Source organism: Enoplosus armatus, chromosome 13 (genome assembly GCF_043641665.1).
Source record: "Enoplosus armatus isolate fEnoArm2 chromosome 13, fEnoArm2.hap1, whole genome shotgun sequence".
Taxonomy (NCBI): Eukaryota; Metazoa; Chordata; class Actinopteri; order Centrarchiformes; family Enoplosidae; genus Enoplosus; species Enoplosus armatus.
The window spans coordinates 18,368,686-18,384,198 of NC_092192.1; the positions used below are offsets into that span (position 1 = coordinate 18,368,686).

The window sequence follows — 15,513 nt, forward strand, 5'->3', positions numbered from 1 at the left end:
CGGGCAGTAACAACATCGCTCTCATGGATATTGGCTTAAGTACACAGGCAAAGGACAAAAGTTACTCGAGTTAGCCGTAACAAGTAACGTTTTATTAAGAGTGTCCGATATTAGTGCTATCCATTATCAACCACAAGCGCCGAATGCAGTCTTCGTGATATTTAAACGTTGGTAACGTTACTGGAGGAAACGTGAAAAGAAAAGGTAACGTTAACGTTAATGTCAACGTCTTGCTAATAACTGCAGCTAGCTAGTTAACGGCAAACTGACGCCAACTTTAAATTAGCTACTTATCACCCGTAAGCTGGGTTGAAGACTGTTCGTTTGCCCGCTGGTATTGTTTTCAACTCAATAAAAACCGCTAACCATAACGTTGATAGCTTGCGTCTTACGTTAGGTAACGTTATAGCTAACTGTCTTGTGTATCGTGGAGATCGACTGTGCAGCAATACAGTTAAAGAGATAATCCAGCCTACATGTACATTTCTATTAAAAACGATAGCTTATTGCACAGGTCGGGTTTGATAAGTCTGACCGGAGGATGGACTGCAGGTTATGATGTCATCCTCAGACACAGCATGGAGCTGCTCCATAGATTCACATAGATGGTGAATAATGTGCCAACTCCTTGGACGCCATGACAACACCCATGATGAATTTACTGAGACATGGGGACATTTTCTGATTCAACACTGGAGGCCATACACTCAAATAAAACTAATTTGGACGTAACGTCTCAAAGAACAATCATGGCAGTGTTCAGTGATGGTGAACACACTACGAAGTGTCTTTGACGTTATTAAATGTGGAGACAGTTATCCACATTTGTAGATGATGACATTATGCTTCCAAATAATTGGAAAAGCACGTTGTAATTTTTGTTTTAGATGAGATATTACACTTAATTGATGTCCTAGCACATATACCACACTGACGCGTATAACACTCAACCATGATGTGCCGAGTTCACAGTATGATTTTAATATAGTGACACAGCAAAACATGGTAACTTTTATCAGGTTTTGATGTCATTTGTAGGTATCCTACAATGAAAAGTCGACATTAAGTATTGTTATTTAGAGCTTTTCAGCAATTCATCTATAAATCCTTCAGTATTCATGCAATACATGTCTGTTCACATGATGTTTCATTATTCATACGTCAGCACTGCAGAAAATCCCCGTATCTTGATGATGGGAGTCACTGTATATCAACATCTGTCATTTGCACTTTTTAATTTTCGTGTTGTCTCTTATTGAAAATGAAGGTTTATCAAAGTCTTCTGTCCATTTAGAATCTTTGATGACATGTTATCTTGGCCACATTATTGGACTGATATTTCTTGGCTTCATTATGATAACCTCTTCTCGGTTTTTTTTATTACAAGGTATATATTTAAGTCTTGCAACATGACAAATGAGGATGACAAGGTGATCCCAGTGCGGGTTGCCTTGCGATGTCGCCCGTTGGTACCTAAAGAAATCAACGAGGGATGTCAGTGCTGTCTCACTTTTGTGCCTGGGGTACCACAGGTCTGTGCTCAACAACTGTTAAAAATAATTTTTTTCTGTCTGTTTCAGAGTAATGTTTTGTACCAAGTCCATTATATCTGTGTATACGTGGATACAATGTGTTTTCTGAATATTATGTAACTACACCACACAGTATGAGTAATGGCTAAATTGTTGTTTTCAGGTGATTGTTGGCACAGAGAAAGCATTCACCTATGATTATGTATTCGATCCCACTGCTGAACAAGAAGAAGTCTTCAATACGGCTGTGTCCTCCTTATTGTCTGGGCTTTTTAAAGGTAGCTGTATCGTTTCACATTATGATTTATTTGCTTCAGTAAGAAATTTGTCTGTTTGTTCTTTCCCCCTTCCTGGGAGGTGACACTGCAGGTTCTGCAACATGAGAACTGTTTGGGATTCATGGTTTTGCTAGAAAACACTTCAGTGGGGACTGTACTTTCCATCAGCTGCATACAAATAGAAATCACATTAGATCCATTTGAAAAATCTAATTGAATTAGCTAAGATGTTAAATGAAAGTATTTGTTCTCTTATCTTTTGAATAATTTTGCTAAATTGTCCTTTTTGTAGGCTACCATGCTACAGTTCTTGCGTATGGACAGACGGGATCAGGGAAGACCTTCTCCATGGGAGGAACATACACATCAGCTCAAGAAAATGATCCTTCAGTCGGAGTTATTCCACGAGTTATAGGGAGGATCTTTGAGGAAAGGGAAAAAAGGACGGACTGTGAATTCTGTCTCACAGTATCTTACCTGGAGGTTGGTGTAATTGTTGTGTACACTGCCTAGATTTTGTTATTTAATGTCATTTAGAAATGTATTGCTTTCCTTGGCATCCACCAATGTTAATCTTTGCTCAGTAGCCTTGTCAAGAACTTTTTCCTTTTTGATTGTAGATCTATAATGAAGATATATTGGACTTGCTGTGTGCATCTAAAGATAAACCTGCCATCAGCATTCGGGAAGACCCTAAAGACGGCATTAAGGTGAGTGACTGACATGTTTATCAGAATGAACGCACATTTCGATTGTCTTTGAAGCTTATAGTAGATAGAACAATAAACTTCACTAAACTGCATCCGTGTCTTAATTCAATACCTTGGTGACACCTTTTTAAATTGGTACATGTTAGTGTGTCAGCTTTTTATTTAGTATTTTTTTGTTGAAAATATGCTGTTTTCCAGATTGTGGGTTTGACTGAGAGGCAGGTGTTCTCTGCCCATGAGATGGTGGGTTGTCTGGAGGTTGGAAATTCTGCTCGCACTGTGGGTTCCACAGCGATGAACGCCGCTTCTTCGCGCTCACATGCTATCTTCACCATCACACTGGAGCAGCGCAGAGGGACAGACAAGTCAGTTTGGTGGTGTTTTCTCTCACTATCATTTTGTCTAATATTAGTCCACTTAAACCTTAACATACAGCATTTTGAGTTTACGCATAGTGACTCTTTAACAATGACATGCAGTGACATTCACACCAAATACATGTTGACTGCTTCCTGTAATGTGTTTGGGTAAACAATCATAAAGACATCTTTATTAAAACTGGTCCACATCATGATTGATGGATGCTTTTTTGATCCCAAGGCAAATTTAGGCATCCAGTAGCTTAAACGACACATGCAAAACACCAATACACACAAAGAATATAAGAATACAAAACACAGCAGTGAAGTTTAAAAACATAGTATGCTTCAAGTTGAATATTTGTGTAATCTTTTGTTGCAGAGTCGACTCAGTTGTTTCAAAATTGCACCTTGTGGATCTGGCTGGTTCAGAAAGGCAAAAGAAAACCAAAGCAGAGGGAGATCGTTTAAAGGAAGGTAAACTAAATATGTTTTTCTTTTTTACTCGGTTAAAGGTTACTCAGCAGTTTCCCAATGATATATATATAGTGTTGTATGACATTTCTGTGCATTTCTTTGTATTGTAAAGATATCCATAATAACAACATTGTTTGTCTGTTTTGATGCTGTTCATTTTCATCCTCAGGCATCAGCATCAATCGCGGCCTTTTGTCTTTGGGTAATGTGATCAGTGCCTTGGGGGATGAAAGCAAGAAAAACCCCTTTGTTCCTTACAGAGACTCCAAGCTCACCCGACTGCTACAGGGTAAGCTTTGATTTAGATGTCCAAAAGTTACATGGTGGCATTAGGGCAGTCTCAGATGCAACATAGTAAATTACAGCAGAATAATTTTACTATGCGCTTTTGTGAACAGTTTTCTGTTTCTTTCATCAGATTCTTTGGGGGGCAATAGCCACACTTTGATGATAGCATGCGTCAGTCCTGCAGACTCAAACATGGAGGAGACCATCAACACACTGCGATATGCTGACAGAGCTCGCAAGATTAAAAACAAACCTATAGTCAACGTTGACCCCAGAGCTGCAGAAATGAACCGTTTGAAACAACAGGTACAGAAATTGGGGGGCAAAAAAAAAATTCTCTTTTGTGGGGTTGACCTCACAATCAGATCTCAAACTGCCATTGGCTTAACAATGCTGCAAGTTAAATGCAGTTGGAAATCTTTGTTTAGGAAAGAGATCAAATATTGTTAGAACAGAAAGTGTATGATGACACACCTTACTTCCTTTATTTAAAATGTAATAAATGTCTTGATCCATACACTTGTTTAGGTTCAGGAGCTGCAGGTGATGCTACTTCATGCCCGTGGAGGAGTAGCTCCGGTGCTCTCTGGGTAAGACATAAAGTTCCCCAATAAACTGATGTCCCACTGGGATGTCCGATAAAGTGCATCCCAGGCTACATATTACCCATAACAAAAGGCCATAACGGTTACTCAGTCCTTCTGTTACAGGCCAGAGTCAGCGGAGAAGGTGACTAAGCTGTTGGAAAAGAACCGTGCTCTGCAGGACGAGAACAGTAAGCTGAGCAGGGAGCTGAGTGAGGCGGCTGGACAGACTGCCTTCATGTTTGAGAAAATCATCATGGTGAGCTAGACCTTAACAACATTTGCTAATCCTTCCTCCAGAGTCATTGTTGAAAGCTGATGGGAAACCTGTTACTAGGAGTGATAATGTGTCGTCATGGGTAGAAAAAAGACAAGACGGTAGAAATTTGCATTTATATAAACCACAAACTGGTAAAAAATAAAATACTTTGTCGACATCGTCAGTTTGTCCTTTCTCTGACATTTCATTGTTTTGCATCAGTCATGTTAATCACGTTGTGTTTGCTTTATTTTATAGACAGAACAAGCAAATGAGAAACTACAAAGCAAACTGGAACAACTGCGGCACCATGCAGCGTAAGTTTACAAAGGTTAAAAGCTGTGTTTGGTTTTTAATGGCCTATGGCAGTTGTGTTCATGCTTTTAGCGGTTTCTTGTTGACCACTCCCACAATGATGATATTGAGCCACACTCTTTATTTACCTCTTTATTTCAGATGTACTGTGGATCTTGAGAAAGTGTTGGAGACACTGGAGGACCAGGAGTTGAAGGAGAACGTTGAGGTGATGAAGAGCCTACAAGACATCATCTTGGAGCTCAAGGTACACAAGCCGCCTTACATTATAATCCACCAAGAGACAGCAGTTTGTAGCAAAGCTGAAATTTGTTTGACTTTTTATAGACAAAATGGATTCATTTAAATATAATTAATGTGGCAAATGTTTTTTTGTCTTTTTGATTTGTTTTTTAATCAGAACTTAAGTCACAAATAGAAGTGATGTCATTGTTTACTGTTGGTTTTTCTAAGCATGAGAGCGCAGGCATTGCCGCTTCCATCGACGCTATGGCTGCAGGGGAGGATGGGCCTGAGCTGTCTGGGAATGGCAGTAAAAATTCTGCAGATGAGTCCCCATCAGTACGTTGACAATTATGTTCTCTTTGTGTTTACATTAGATGATGGTTAACATCAAAGATACTTGGCAAAACTGAGAATTCTGCAGTGTTGTGCTTTCCATAACACTGAACTTGTATATTTTGCACAGTTCTTTTTGAGATGATGACATTTAGCATACAGTAAATCAAACGTACTGTACTAACATATTTCCTCTCTTGCACACACTGATTGATCAAAGAATAAAGACTATCTTTCTGCTCAGCTCTTATTTTCTTTCTGAGCTAAATGTAAATTAAGATGTTTCCCACCTCCTAACACATTAAACAGGATGTCACCACCACTGTTGGTAAGGACTGCCCGGAGGCCTTTACAACCCATCATGCACTGCGGCAGGCTCAGCTCTCCAAGGAACTGATTGAGCTGAACAAAGTGTTGAGCTTGAAGGAAGCTTTTGTGAAGAAGATGTGCCAGAATGACACCCAATTGGAGCCGATGCAATCAGAGCACCTGGTAAGAGGATTTGTTTCCATTTTTGGCTCAGATGATAATTTTAAAATCCTTTTTAACTTTCAGTTATTTAATTAGATACATTTTATTTGAGCGATCTATTAATTCTAAATTGTTGTATTTATATTGTTGAATACATGTTTGGTTTGATGTGACTCCCATGGTAACCCCTATGGTACTAGGTTTCTGTGAGAGAGGAAGTGGGTTAAGTTTAAGGCATAGTCTTTTTGTGTGACTATATTAATACATGTTTTAATTGTTGAGAAATGATGGACAAGTTTTAATCTTTTCTCTTTTCCCGTCCTACAGAAAAATGTACATACTCTACAGACCGCAGTGGATTCGCTGCAGAAAGAGAAAGAGGACCTTGTTTTGGCACTTCAGTCTGCAAAGAAAGACACAAACCACGCTAAGTATGAACACTTAGATCTTTTGGCTGTGGTTTGATTGAGCCTGTAGTAATATTTTTGCCAAGTTTGAAAGTTGATTTGTTTTGATATAAAAGTAAAGTCATCTCATAAGCCTTCACTCTTCACTTCTGATACAAACTACGTTCTTCTAGGCTTAGTGAGCAGCGGAGGAAGAGACTGCAGGAGCTTGAGGGCCAGCTGATAGACATGAAGAAGAAGCTTCTTGAGCAGTCCAAACTGCTGAAACTCAAAGAGTCCTCTGTTCAGAAAGTTAGCAAGCTCAATCAGGAGATCCAGGTAACCAGTGATTTTCTTTACTTTCATTGAGCTCCTTTGATGGTGAGGGGTGCATTATGTATGTATTGTATGTCTTTGAGTGTTTTCATACCAAAGTTAATGATAGAGGGGTTTTTTTTGTCTTAAACCAACAGAGAAAATAATTTTATATGAATTTCAAGCCAACTCCTGGCCCATCCCTCATGGGACTATAAAGCACATTACAAAATTATAAAACACCATTACAAAACATCAATGTTTAATTGGGAAATGTAGTTTAATGTGTTATAAATTACATAAAGATGCACATAAGAATGTAGTATTTAGGTCTAACATTTATTGCTAAGTGTCTTGCGATAGTATGCTGAGGTTGTACTGAATTGCCACAGAGTATTGCTAATATACTAAAATGCTACTTTACTCGTGTAAGCCACTGATGCATCAGTAACACTGTGTTCTCACAGGCTATGAAGACCCAGCGTACACAGCTGATGAGGCAGATGAGGGAGGACTCTGAGAAATTCAGACACTGGAAGAGCAAGAAGGACAGGGAGGTGCTGCAGCTAAAGGAGAAGGTATGTGAAGATCAAGTTCTTAACAGACACTGCAGGACGTTTTCTTTAACCAACATTTTATTCATAAATCCACTCAATCAAATTTTGCTGCTAAATCCTTTTTTTCCCCTTATGCGTACTTTACTGTTTTCCTTATTAACGAAGGTTCTCTGGCTTCCTGAACCCCACAGTTTTTCTGTCTGTTTTACAGGATCGTAAGCGTCAGTATGAGTTGCTTAAACTTGAGAGGGATTTCCAGAAACAGGCCAATGTTCTGCGTCGTAAAACTGAGGAGGTGAGGCCTCTTGGTCTGTTTCATTTACGTGGTCTACCAGTAAATATTCTGGATTTAATATTTTCAACATATATGAAATGGCAAGTATTATTAGGCCAATATCAAACTGTTAGGATTAAGTATAACTGGAAATGATTTTAAAGCAGTTGTTTATTCAAGTTTCTTTCCCCCCCGACAGGCTGCAGCTGCAAACAAGAGGTTGAAAGATGCCCTTCAGAAGAGAAGTGAGGTAGCAGAGAAACGTAAAGATGTCCATAACAGAGGAATGGAAGGGACTGCTGCAAGAGTTAAGGTAGTAAAACTTTGGTCTACTAGCCTTAACTAAGTGCAAGTGCATTATTTATTATTATAACTCTGTGACTGTATTCATTTGGTCAGACGTGGCTTCTCAATGAAGTGGAGGTGATGGTTAGCACAGAGGAGGCCCGGCGCCACCTCAAGGATCTGCTGGAGGACAGAAAGGTCTTGGCTCAGGAGATCAACCACCTCAAACAGCAGATAGAGGCAGGGGATCGACCCGCTGCCAAAATCAGGGTGAGATGAGATGAGATGTGTTTCTGTTAAGCATGTATATTTATGAGAATAGGCACAACAGTGCACCAGTAAAGTAGAAATGTGACAGAAGATCAATCCTTTGCTTTGTGGCGTCCTTCCATGCAGCGCCGGACACTGATCATCTCTGAGCTGGAGAGCCATGGGGCGCTGGAAACACCTTTGACCAAACAGGTGGAGAACCTGGAGACAGAGATGGGCCTCAGGTGAGTCTGACGAAGCAGCTCAGTCACTGATTGAACAGCTTTTTAAAATTAGATCTTAACATTTGACCAGCATTCATCGTACTCTGCCCCCTCATAGGTGAAATGACCTTCCAGCCAATAGCTGAGCCATTATTAGATGCACATAAAAGCACACTAAACTGAATTTGTAGTTTATTGCAGGAATTGTTCAGATTTGCAAAGTGATTTGTATCTTAACAGGAACGCCCAGATAGCTGACCTTCAGCAGAAAGTTGTTGTCGCAGACGGCGAGGGGCGTTTAAAACAGCGCATAGATGGCATCACAAGCATTGTCGATGCCAAGTGTGCCCTCAAGGTTCTGATGTCTGAGGTGAGCAAATGCTAGTACAATTATTTCATTTTCACACTGATACACAATGTGTTAAATTAGTAGTAGTACATTATGAGTTGTTAAAATGTTCCCTTTTTATTTAGCTGGTGTCTGCTAAAACAGCCAGTGCCAAGCTGGAGAGCGAAGTCAAACAGGAGAAAGGGAACGCACAAGACTTGAGGAAGATGCTGGCTGAGGAGAGAAATGTGATGTCAACCATGGACATGGAGCACCAGCAGCAGCTGGTGGAACTAGAGCAGAGGCATCAGGAGAAGGTGCTCATAGCTTTTATTCAATAGCAATTTGCAGCTCTTGTTAGAGACATGCATATACTGTATATATATCCATTCACTCATCTCATCCATTTTCTTTCTTTGTACAGGTCCTTTACCTCCTTAACCAGCTACAGAACAAACCCATCTGTGGAGAGTCGGACGAAACAAAGCAGAAAGATGAGGAGAGTTCAAAGGAGAACAAGCTTCTCCAGCGCCTCAAAGTTCAGGTTTGTCTCCACCAGCTGAGGAGTGTTTAATCAACCTTTGACTCCGCATTCCTCTCTTGTTTTCAGAATCTCAAAAATGTACTTGTACTGTATCATCATTTTAGGAGGAAGAGCTTGAAAAGCTTCGAGAATTGAGTGAGCAGAACCAGAAACTGGTGGAGCAGAATGAGCAATACAGACAGGTAACTTTAGAATTTAGTCCAAAATTATTGGCTGCCATCTGTTTTTATTTTGTATTATTTTAATGTTAAGTTGAATTATAAAGGATGAAGACCATACACTAGTGTATACCACACTGATGACAGCAGGGACTTAAGGCTCGAAAGATCTACCATGGAACAGCACAAACGTGTAAAAATGTGAAGTTCTGCATGTATCTTCAGCTCCAACCCCAACCTGTTTTTTTTTACTCCATAGAAACTCTCGCTGGTCCACCTGGCAAGTGGAAAGAAAATCCTCACGCCTACACCGAGCAATGAGAGCCCAGATGACACGTTTGAGTATGTTCCTCCAAAGGTAAGTTATTGCAGATGTTCTACCTTCCTGTTCATTGTGTGTTTTATACAAAGTTACTTCAGTTTTTAATGTCAAAGTTGGCTACTTTAGGGTGTTCCCCCATAGTTATTGAAAATGTTGAAGAATGACCAAGAATGAATGGTTCTGTAACAGTATCCTTTCCCTCTAATGCGAGACAGCCTTAGCAGCTGGACTCCTTGGATTATGAATTAAGATGTGGTTTTGTTTCCTTGTGTTTATTTTCTGTTTAAAATGAACATAGGTTTATTATTTCAAGTGACTTACAGAACTAAGGCTTCATAGATATCATGTAGGAGTGTAAGGAGTTAGATTGTTAGTATTGGCATTAATTGATGCTTAAACTGACTATAGTTCTCTAGTTGATTTTTCCTTTGCTTGTGTTCTCTGCCAACACAAGCCTAAAGGGAAGCGCTTCACCACAGCCAAAGCACCGCTGAATATGACCATCAACGTTGAAGAGCTGATCTCTCCCAGTGAGGACGAGAATGAGGAGGAGGAGGATGAGTGGCGGCCCAAGAAACCTGAGAAGGGACGCAGAACCTCAAAAAAGCCAAAAGCAACTGGGGTAAGACTGGGAGTAGGACTGGGGCCATCCTCAAACTGGTAATTTGTGTATTAAACCAGTAAGATCATAGACCCTTACTTTCCACAGTGCTCACTGAAAGAATGTTATATCAGCCTACTAATGAAAAAGAGTTTCATCTAATTTCACTGAAAAATGTCAAAATGCAGTAGATAAGCAGAGGGGCCTTTTGTTAAGTTGTTTTAAAAGTTGTAAATCTCAGCTCGTTACATCTCTCGCTAAAGGAAGGCTAGAAATGAACCTGCTAACTCTCGACGTGTTACATTGTTAAAGTACACATTTCCTCAAAGGACTGTCGTGATGCTCAGTTGTTTCTCTTTCTTCAGTGTGCGTGTAAAGGTCGCTGCGGCAACAAGCAGTGCAGGTGCCGCAAAGGAAAGATGACATGTGGGGAGAACTGCCAGTGTGATCATGAGAAATGTCGAAATATGGACAACCAGGTGCCTGCTGAGGTCAGTTATCTAATGATGAGTATTAGTGCGACACAGTTATGTACATTTGGAGACAAAAGGAAACCGTCTGTTCCTTCAGATCTTGTCAGACATCTGCTGAAAAAAAGCAAATTACACTCATGTTTCATGCAACTACAATTTGAATCAGTTTTCTGTTTTCGTATTTGTATGTCAGACTTTTCACACACCAACCAGTATAATATCTTTGAAGTTGGAACATTTATATTGTTAACTAATGAAATGCTGACTAATAATGTAATAACTGAGAATAAGACTAATATAGTCTAATGAAGTTATTTATAGACTATTCAACTAATATTTATTACATCACTGATTGTAGAATAGAAATATTAAATATGTTACTCATAAAATAATAATGAATAAACTAATAACCTGGTATTGGTTTAACAGATTATTAAGTAATTAAGGCATTTATTAACAGCCACGGATGCAGATTTGACTTTCATTGACAAGAATACCTTGATTTTCTATGCTGAAAATAAACAGTAAGCATTGTTCTCAGTGTTTGGACTTTGTACTCATTTCAGGATGTGAGTCTGACAGAAAGTGTTTCCAGAGACTCTGCGTCTCTTCAAGATCCCGCAACCGTCAGCCCCGACAACAGCACATTCTTCAAGCCGCCATCTTGCACACCCACCAAGAAGGTAAGCTGGCTCCTTGTGAGGACTTAGCAATACAAGGAGTAAGTATGGTGATGTAGATGTGATGATTGTAAACATACATAGTATCTTTCCTGCGATGCGTGTGGCTACTGGAACTTTAAAGGACGTAATGCAGAACTAACACTGGTGTACTAATATGTACTATTTTAGGTGCTAAAAGAAATCGGAGACATGGGGCATGCCACTGCAGACCTAAACTTGGTCAGGAAACCTGTCATGCCGGAGGAAGAGGAGGAGGATGACGAGGAGGAGGACAGAACAACAGTCAGCTTCCTCAAGAAGAAGAAAAGACTCCTGACAAGTTTTCAGAACAGTTTTTTCTCTGGATGCACTCCAATCAGAGAGGAATCCTAATCAGGACAGAGCGTGGTAGATCTTTTTAGGTGTCCGTATGTGTTTTGTCAACGTGTCTTCAGTCTTTTTTTATGTGACTGAACTGTTACTGTACTGTAACGTGAAAGTAGCTGTTGATTCTAAAATGAGTTGTTTTCTGTAGAGGGTAACAAAAGGACTGTGAATAGCATTGAATCGTTTACTGGAATTTACAATGAGTTGATCAAGAAGCCTGTACATAGTGTTTTAGTTTAACGTGTTACATGATATTTCTAATAAAGTAAGACTAAATTTACGTCACTAATATGTAAAATCAGTAGTCCACCAAATCTACAGTCGCGCACTATTCAACACACCGTCTTGGGGAGCAACCTGTAGCTTTTTCACTGCTTTTAGTACCAGAGCTGAATAAAGTCTTACAGTCAAATCTTGTTTTTAGACAACAACAAACTGTTTTTCTTTTTTGTCTGAATGTGTTGCAGTGTTTAATATCTTAGTGTCATGAATGGATGGAAAATAATTTATTTCATTTATTAGTCTGTTAGGATTAATGTTTTACTTTGGACTCGCTGCCACTGCTGTTTCTTAGCAGCAGTTCATCTTTAGTGGAAAGGCTTTTTAACATGAAATGACACTGACACACATTTCTTTCTCTCAAATCCCACAAATGCTCAAAATAAAATGGCCAAATCACATCATGTCTTTGGTATTTTTATATAATGCAAAGTCTGAGTTTCCACTGCAGTGAACTGGATCTTACTGTCAACTCAGCAGGTCATAACATTTTGGTGAGCACCCTTTAATGTTCCACATTGTTTTTCGTATCAGCTGAATAATATAGTGCAATTTACATACAACAACGCTGTGTCTACATAATTCAACATTTTAAAAACCAATGAATTCTTTTTACACAGTGAAACTGTGTGAAAACATTTGACAGTTCCAGCTTCTCACATGTTCAATGATTTGCTGCTATACTTGTTATAATTGAATATATTAGGGATTTTGGACATCTGTGGTTGAATTTTGAATGATATTAATTTTTTCACATTTTTAACAAGGATCCCTTGAACGTGATTATTAAAGAATTACGACAACGAAGATGTGTACTGACTGGGACAAATTACAGTTGACTAATAAACTTTTCAGTCCTTATTGGTGCCATGTTGTAGGGTACACTGTTTCTAGATTGCATATTGAAGGCATTTCTGCACTGCAATATGTCGGCCCAGCACTGTTTTTCACTATTGACCTTTTATTTGCCAGACTAATAGTTACTAGTTACATCATTGTTATTGTGCTATAATGTCACTGTGGCCATCTTGCCAGTTTTCTGTAGAAAACTGAATTATTGGCTGATGAGTAATTGATGGAACAATTAGTTAGTATTATTTTTACTGCCTAATAGCACAAGTAGGTCATACTGTACCTGTGTGTGTGTGTGTGGGGGGGGGGGGCTCAGAAGGTGTTGACATTTCTGGCTTTCAGCCTGTACTTTATTCTCTCCACCTGGTGGCATTTCTTCACCACAACTCCCCAAACATTTTCACCTGATCAGCAGCAGACGGTGCTCTGAGCAAGGGACATGTTTGACTATTATGGCTGCTTCCCAGGCCAAACAAAAAGCAGGACAAAGCAGTATTGTTTGACTGAACAATTTGTTTATTGATTTTTAAGATAAAAAGCAAAGTGCTTTCAGACTTTGTGAACAAAAACAGTAAAATATTTGACCAAAAAGGGACATGGGGGCAAAGGAATACATGAGTAACACATTACAGACTCAAGCTAGAAAATAGAAAGGATGAGTATGAGCCTGCATGAAAGTGAACCAGCAGAGAAAACAGGCACATCTAGTTTAAGAGGGGAGAGATTTCATCAGGCCTCAGGGAAATAGGTTGTGAGGGCTCCCTCCATGAATACAGAAAATATTCATTTTGTCCACATACCAGCATCAGATTGGTGACGGTGGGATGAACAGGAAATGAGAGGTCGCTTCCATTTGATGAGAATCAGTCATTCAGCAGGGAGAGCGGAGGAGGCGAAGGCTTGTTTAGGATTGTAGAAATAGTTCGAAATAGTTCGAGAAAGTTTTAAAGGCAGGGTCCGTCTCATGTGCAGAGGAGCTCACCAATAGAGGGCGATAGAGGTCAGAATACTTTTCCGTTCAAGGCCCGATAAAAATCCATGTTCCTTCTCAGTGAATGTTTCAGTACCAAAGCTTCCTCTGCACATGAGCTCGTCATATCTTATCATTACTGAGCCTGTCTGTATCAAACGACGTCCACCTCAGCTTGACAGGTGTGTCCTCACACACAGAACCCACAGACTCAAACTTTCCCACATTTTATGATTGCTTCTACATGTCAGGATCCAGAAATCCAAAGTCGGGCAAAATAATATGATCATGAGATCATGTCCAACTTCAGCAAAGAGGATGTCTTTGAGAGGAGAAGAGATGAAGGCTCGATCCTCACTGATTCTCATATGAACGTGAAGTCTCTCTTCCCGCTTCTTTTAGTTCACCTATTTGTAGCTGTTTTGGCTCAAGTTTCGGCCACGGGCTTCATTCATTATACTTCACTACGGCTTCAACTTCTAATCAACATCTTCAGTATTGTGGCTTTAATAGTGCTGATATTTGTTGTGGGTACTTGTAGCTATTTGCAGACTGATTAAATCAAATTAAAATAACTCCAAAAGGAAAAGTTTAGAGTATGTGTAAAATTCTTAAATATCACAGTAACAGTGTCCTCATTAATTATGGCAGTTTAAGAAATGTACAATCTGTCTGATCTGTCACACTACTGGACTTCTCTTGACTTAATGTTAAAAGATTTAAACCAGTCAACCAATAAGGAAAAAGAAAAACTGTTTGCTCTTCATGTGAGAAACATTAGTCATCAGATACCTGAAGCCTGGCTGTGTGAGGTGGAAATGTGTCCGAAGCTTTGAAGTCGCGTGCTGGAAAAGTGGACATCTTTGTGTTGTCACATGTTGGACTCGGTCATACAATATCTTTGAAAACTCTCACACGTCACTGCGTCTTCTTTTGATCTCAGCTTCTCGGTGAAGTTGAGCGTGACTTTGACCAAATTCCAGTAAAACTATGAGGAAAATATAAAAAGAGCAAAAAGTAAAGTGAGTAATGTGTAAAGGAGGCAAATAGGGCCTTGCAGCATGTGAGTGACCCTCTCGTCAAAACTCAGCACACATTTAAAGACACAAAGAGATTGTTTTAACATAAATTGAGCTCATAAAAGGAAACAATTTGTCCATTAAAACAACATCAACGACCCTAATGGAGTCAGTCATGAAATGAGATCGACCTAAGATTTGAGGGCTGCATGTGACCTTGTGCGCGAGATAATTTCATGCTCAGCAGATTGATGTTGTTATCTGATCTGAATTGCAGCAGAAATTATCGTGACCTTAGGCACCGTCGATTCAAAGGAGAGGGAAACAACTTTATCTGTGTGGCAGTTTAATGCTGTGCACATATTCTCTCCCAGAGACACTGGACTCTGCACTCAGGCATACCAATCCTTGAACTTCTGAGATAAGATAGCCCGAGCATATGAAGAAAAGAGGAGGCAGAACCATTACTTAGAAGAAAATTGTCTATATTTCACTACGTATTATACATTTTACACATTTACATGATGCAGCCGCAGAGTGAGGACCTTAAAACAGTGAGGAAATGTCTACACGAGGACAGAAAAACAGTGGAACGACAGCCTTTCCTGCTGATACACATTTAGTTTCATTATGAATCTGCTAATACAACTGAAACGACTTTTGCCCGTTAGATCCCCAGATAACAATCTCTTTTATTTTCCGGGCACTCCTCTGACAGATCAGAGGGAAGGTGTTGGAATAATATCCACGGCAGAGAGGATCCAGAAACAGGGTACATAAGAGCAAAATATAACAGA

General features: G+C 39.6%; 1 protein-coding gene across 2 annotated transcripts; it reads left to right on the top strand.

Moving 5' to 3' along the window:
- Nucleotides 1-1,409: 1,409 nt before the first annotated feature.
- Nucleotides 1,410-12,276, top strand: kif4 (kinesin family member 4). 2 transcript variants are annotated; one of them, XM_070917467.1, is made up of 30 exons: nucleotides 1,410-1,532; nucleotides 1,696-1,810; nucleotides 2,103-2,293; nucleotides 2,431-2,520; nucleotides 2,719-2,885; nucleotides 3,262-3,356; nucleotides 3,526-3,645; nucleotides 3,775-3,950; nucleotides 4,173-4,234; nucleotides 4,355-4,487; nucleotides 4,746-4,804; nucleotides 4,944-5,049; nucleotides 5,256-5,363; nucleotides 5,670-5,852; nucleotides 6,159-6,262; nucleotides 6,412-6,556; nucleotides 7,000-7,110; nucleotides 7,301-7,384; nucleotides 7,563-7,676; nucleotides 7,763-7,918; nucleotides 8,045-8,142; nucleotides 8,362-8,491; nucleotides 8,596-8,766; nucleotides 8,874-8,993; nucleotides 9,098-9,175; nucleotides 9,411-9,509; nucleotides 9,928-10,095; nucleotides 10,440-10,565; nucleotides 11,114-11,230; nucleotides 11,399-12,276. In XM_070917467.1, the coding sequence occupies exons 1-30, from the start codon at nucleotides 1,410-1,412 to the stop codon at nucleotides 11,600-11,602; spliced, it is 3,753 nt and encodes a 1,250-aa protein (XP_070773568.1). In that variant the 3' UTR covers nucleotides 11,603-12,276. The 2 variants fall into 2 exon arrangements, with proteins under 2 accessions (XP_070773568.1, XP_070773569.1); XM_070917468.1 differs by having other exon boundaries at nucleotides 5,694-5,852.
- Nucleotides 12,277-15,513: the final 3,237 nt, after the last annotated feature.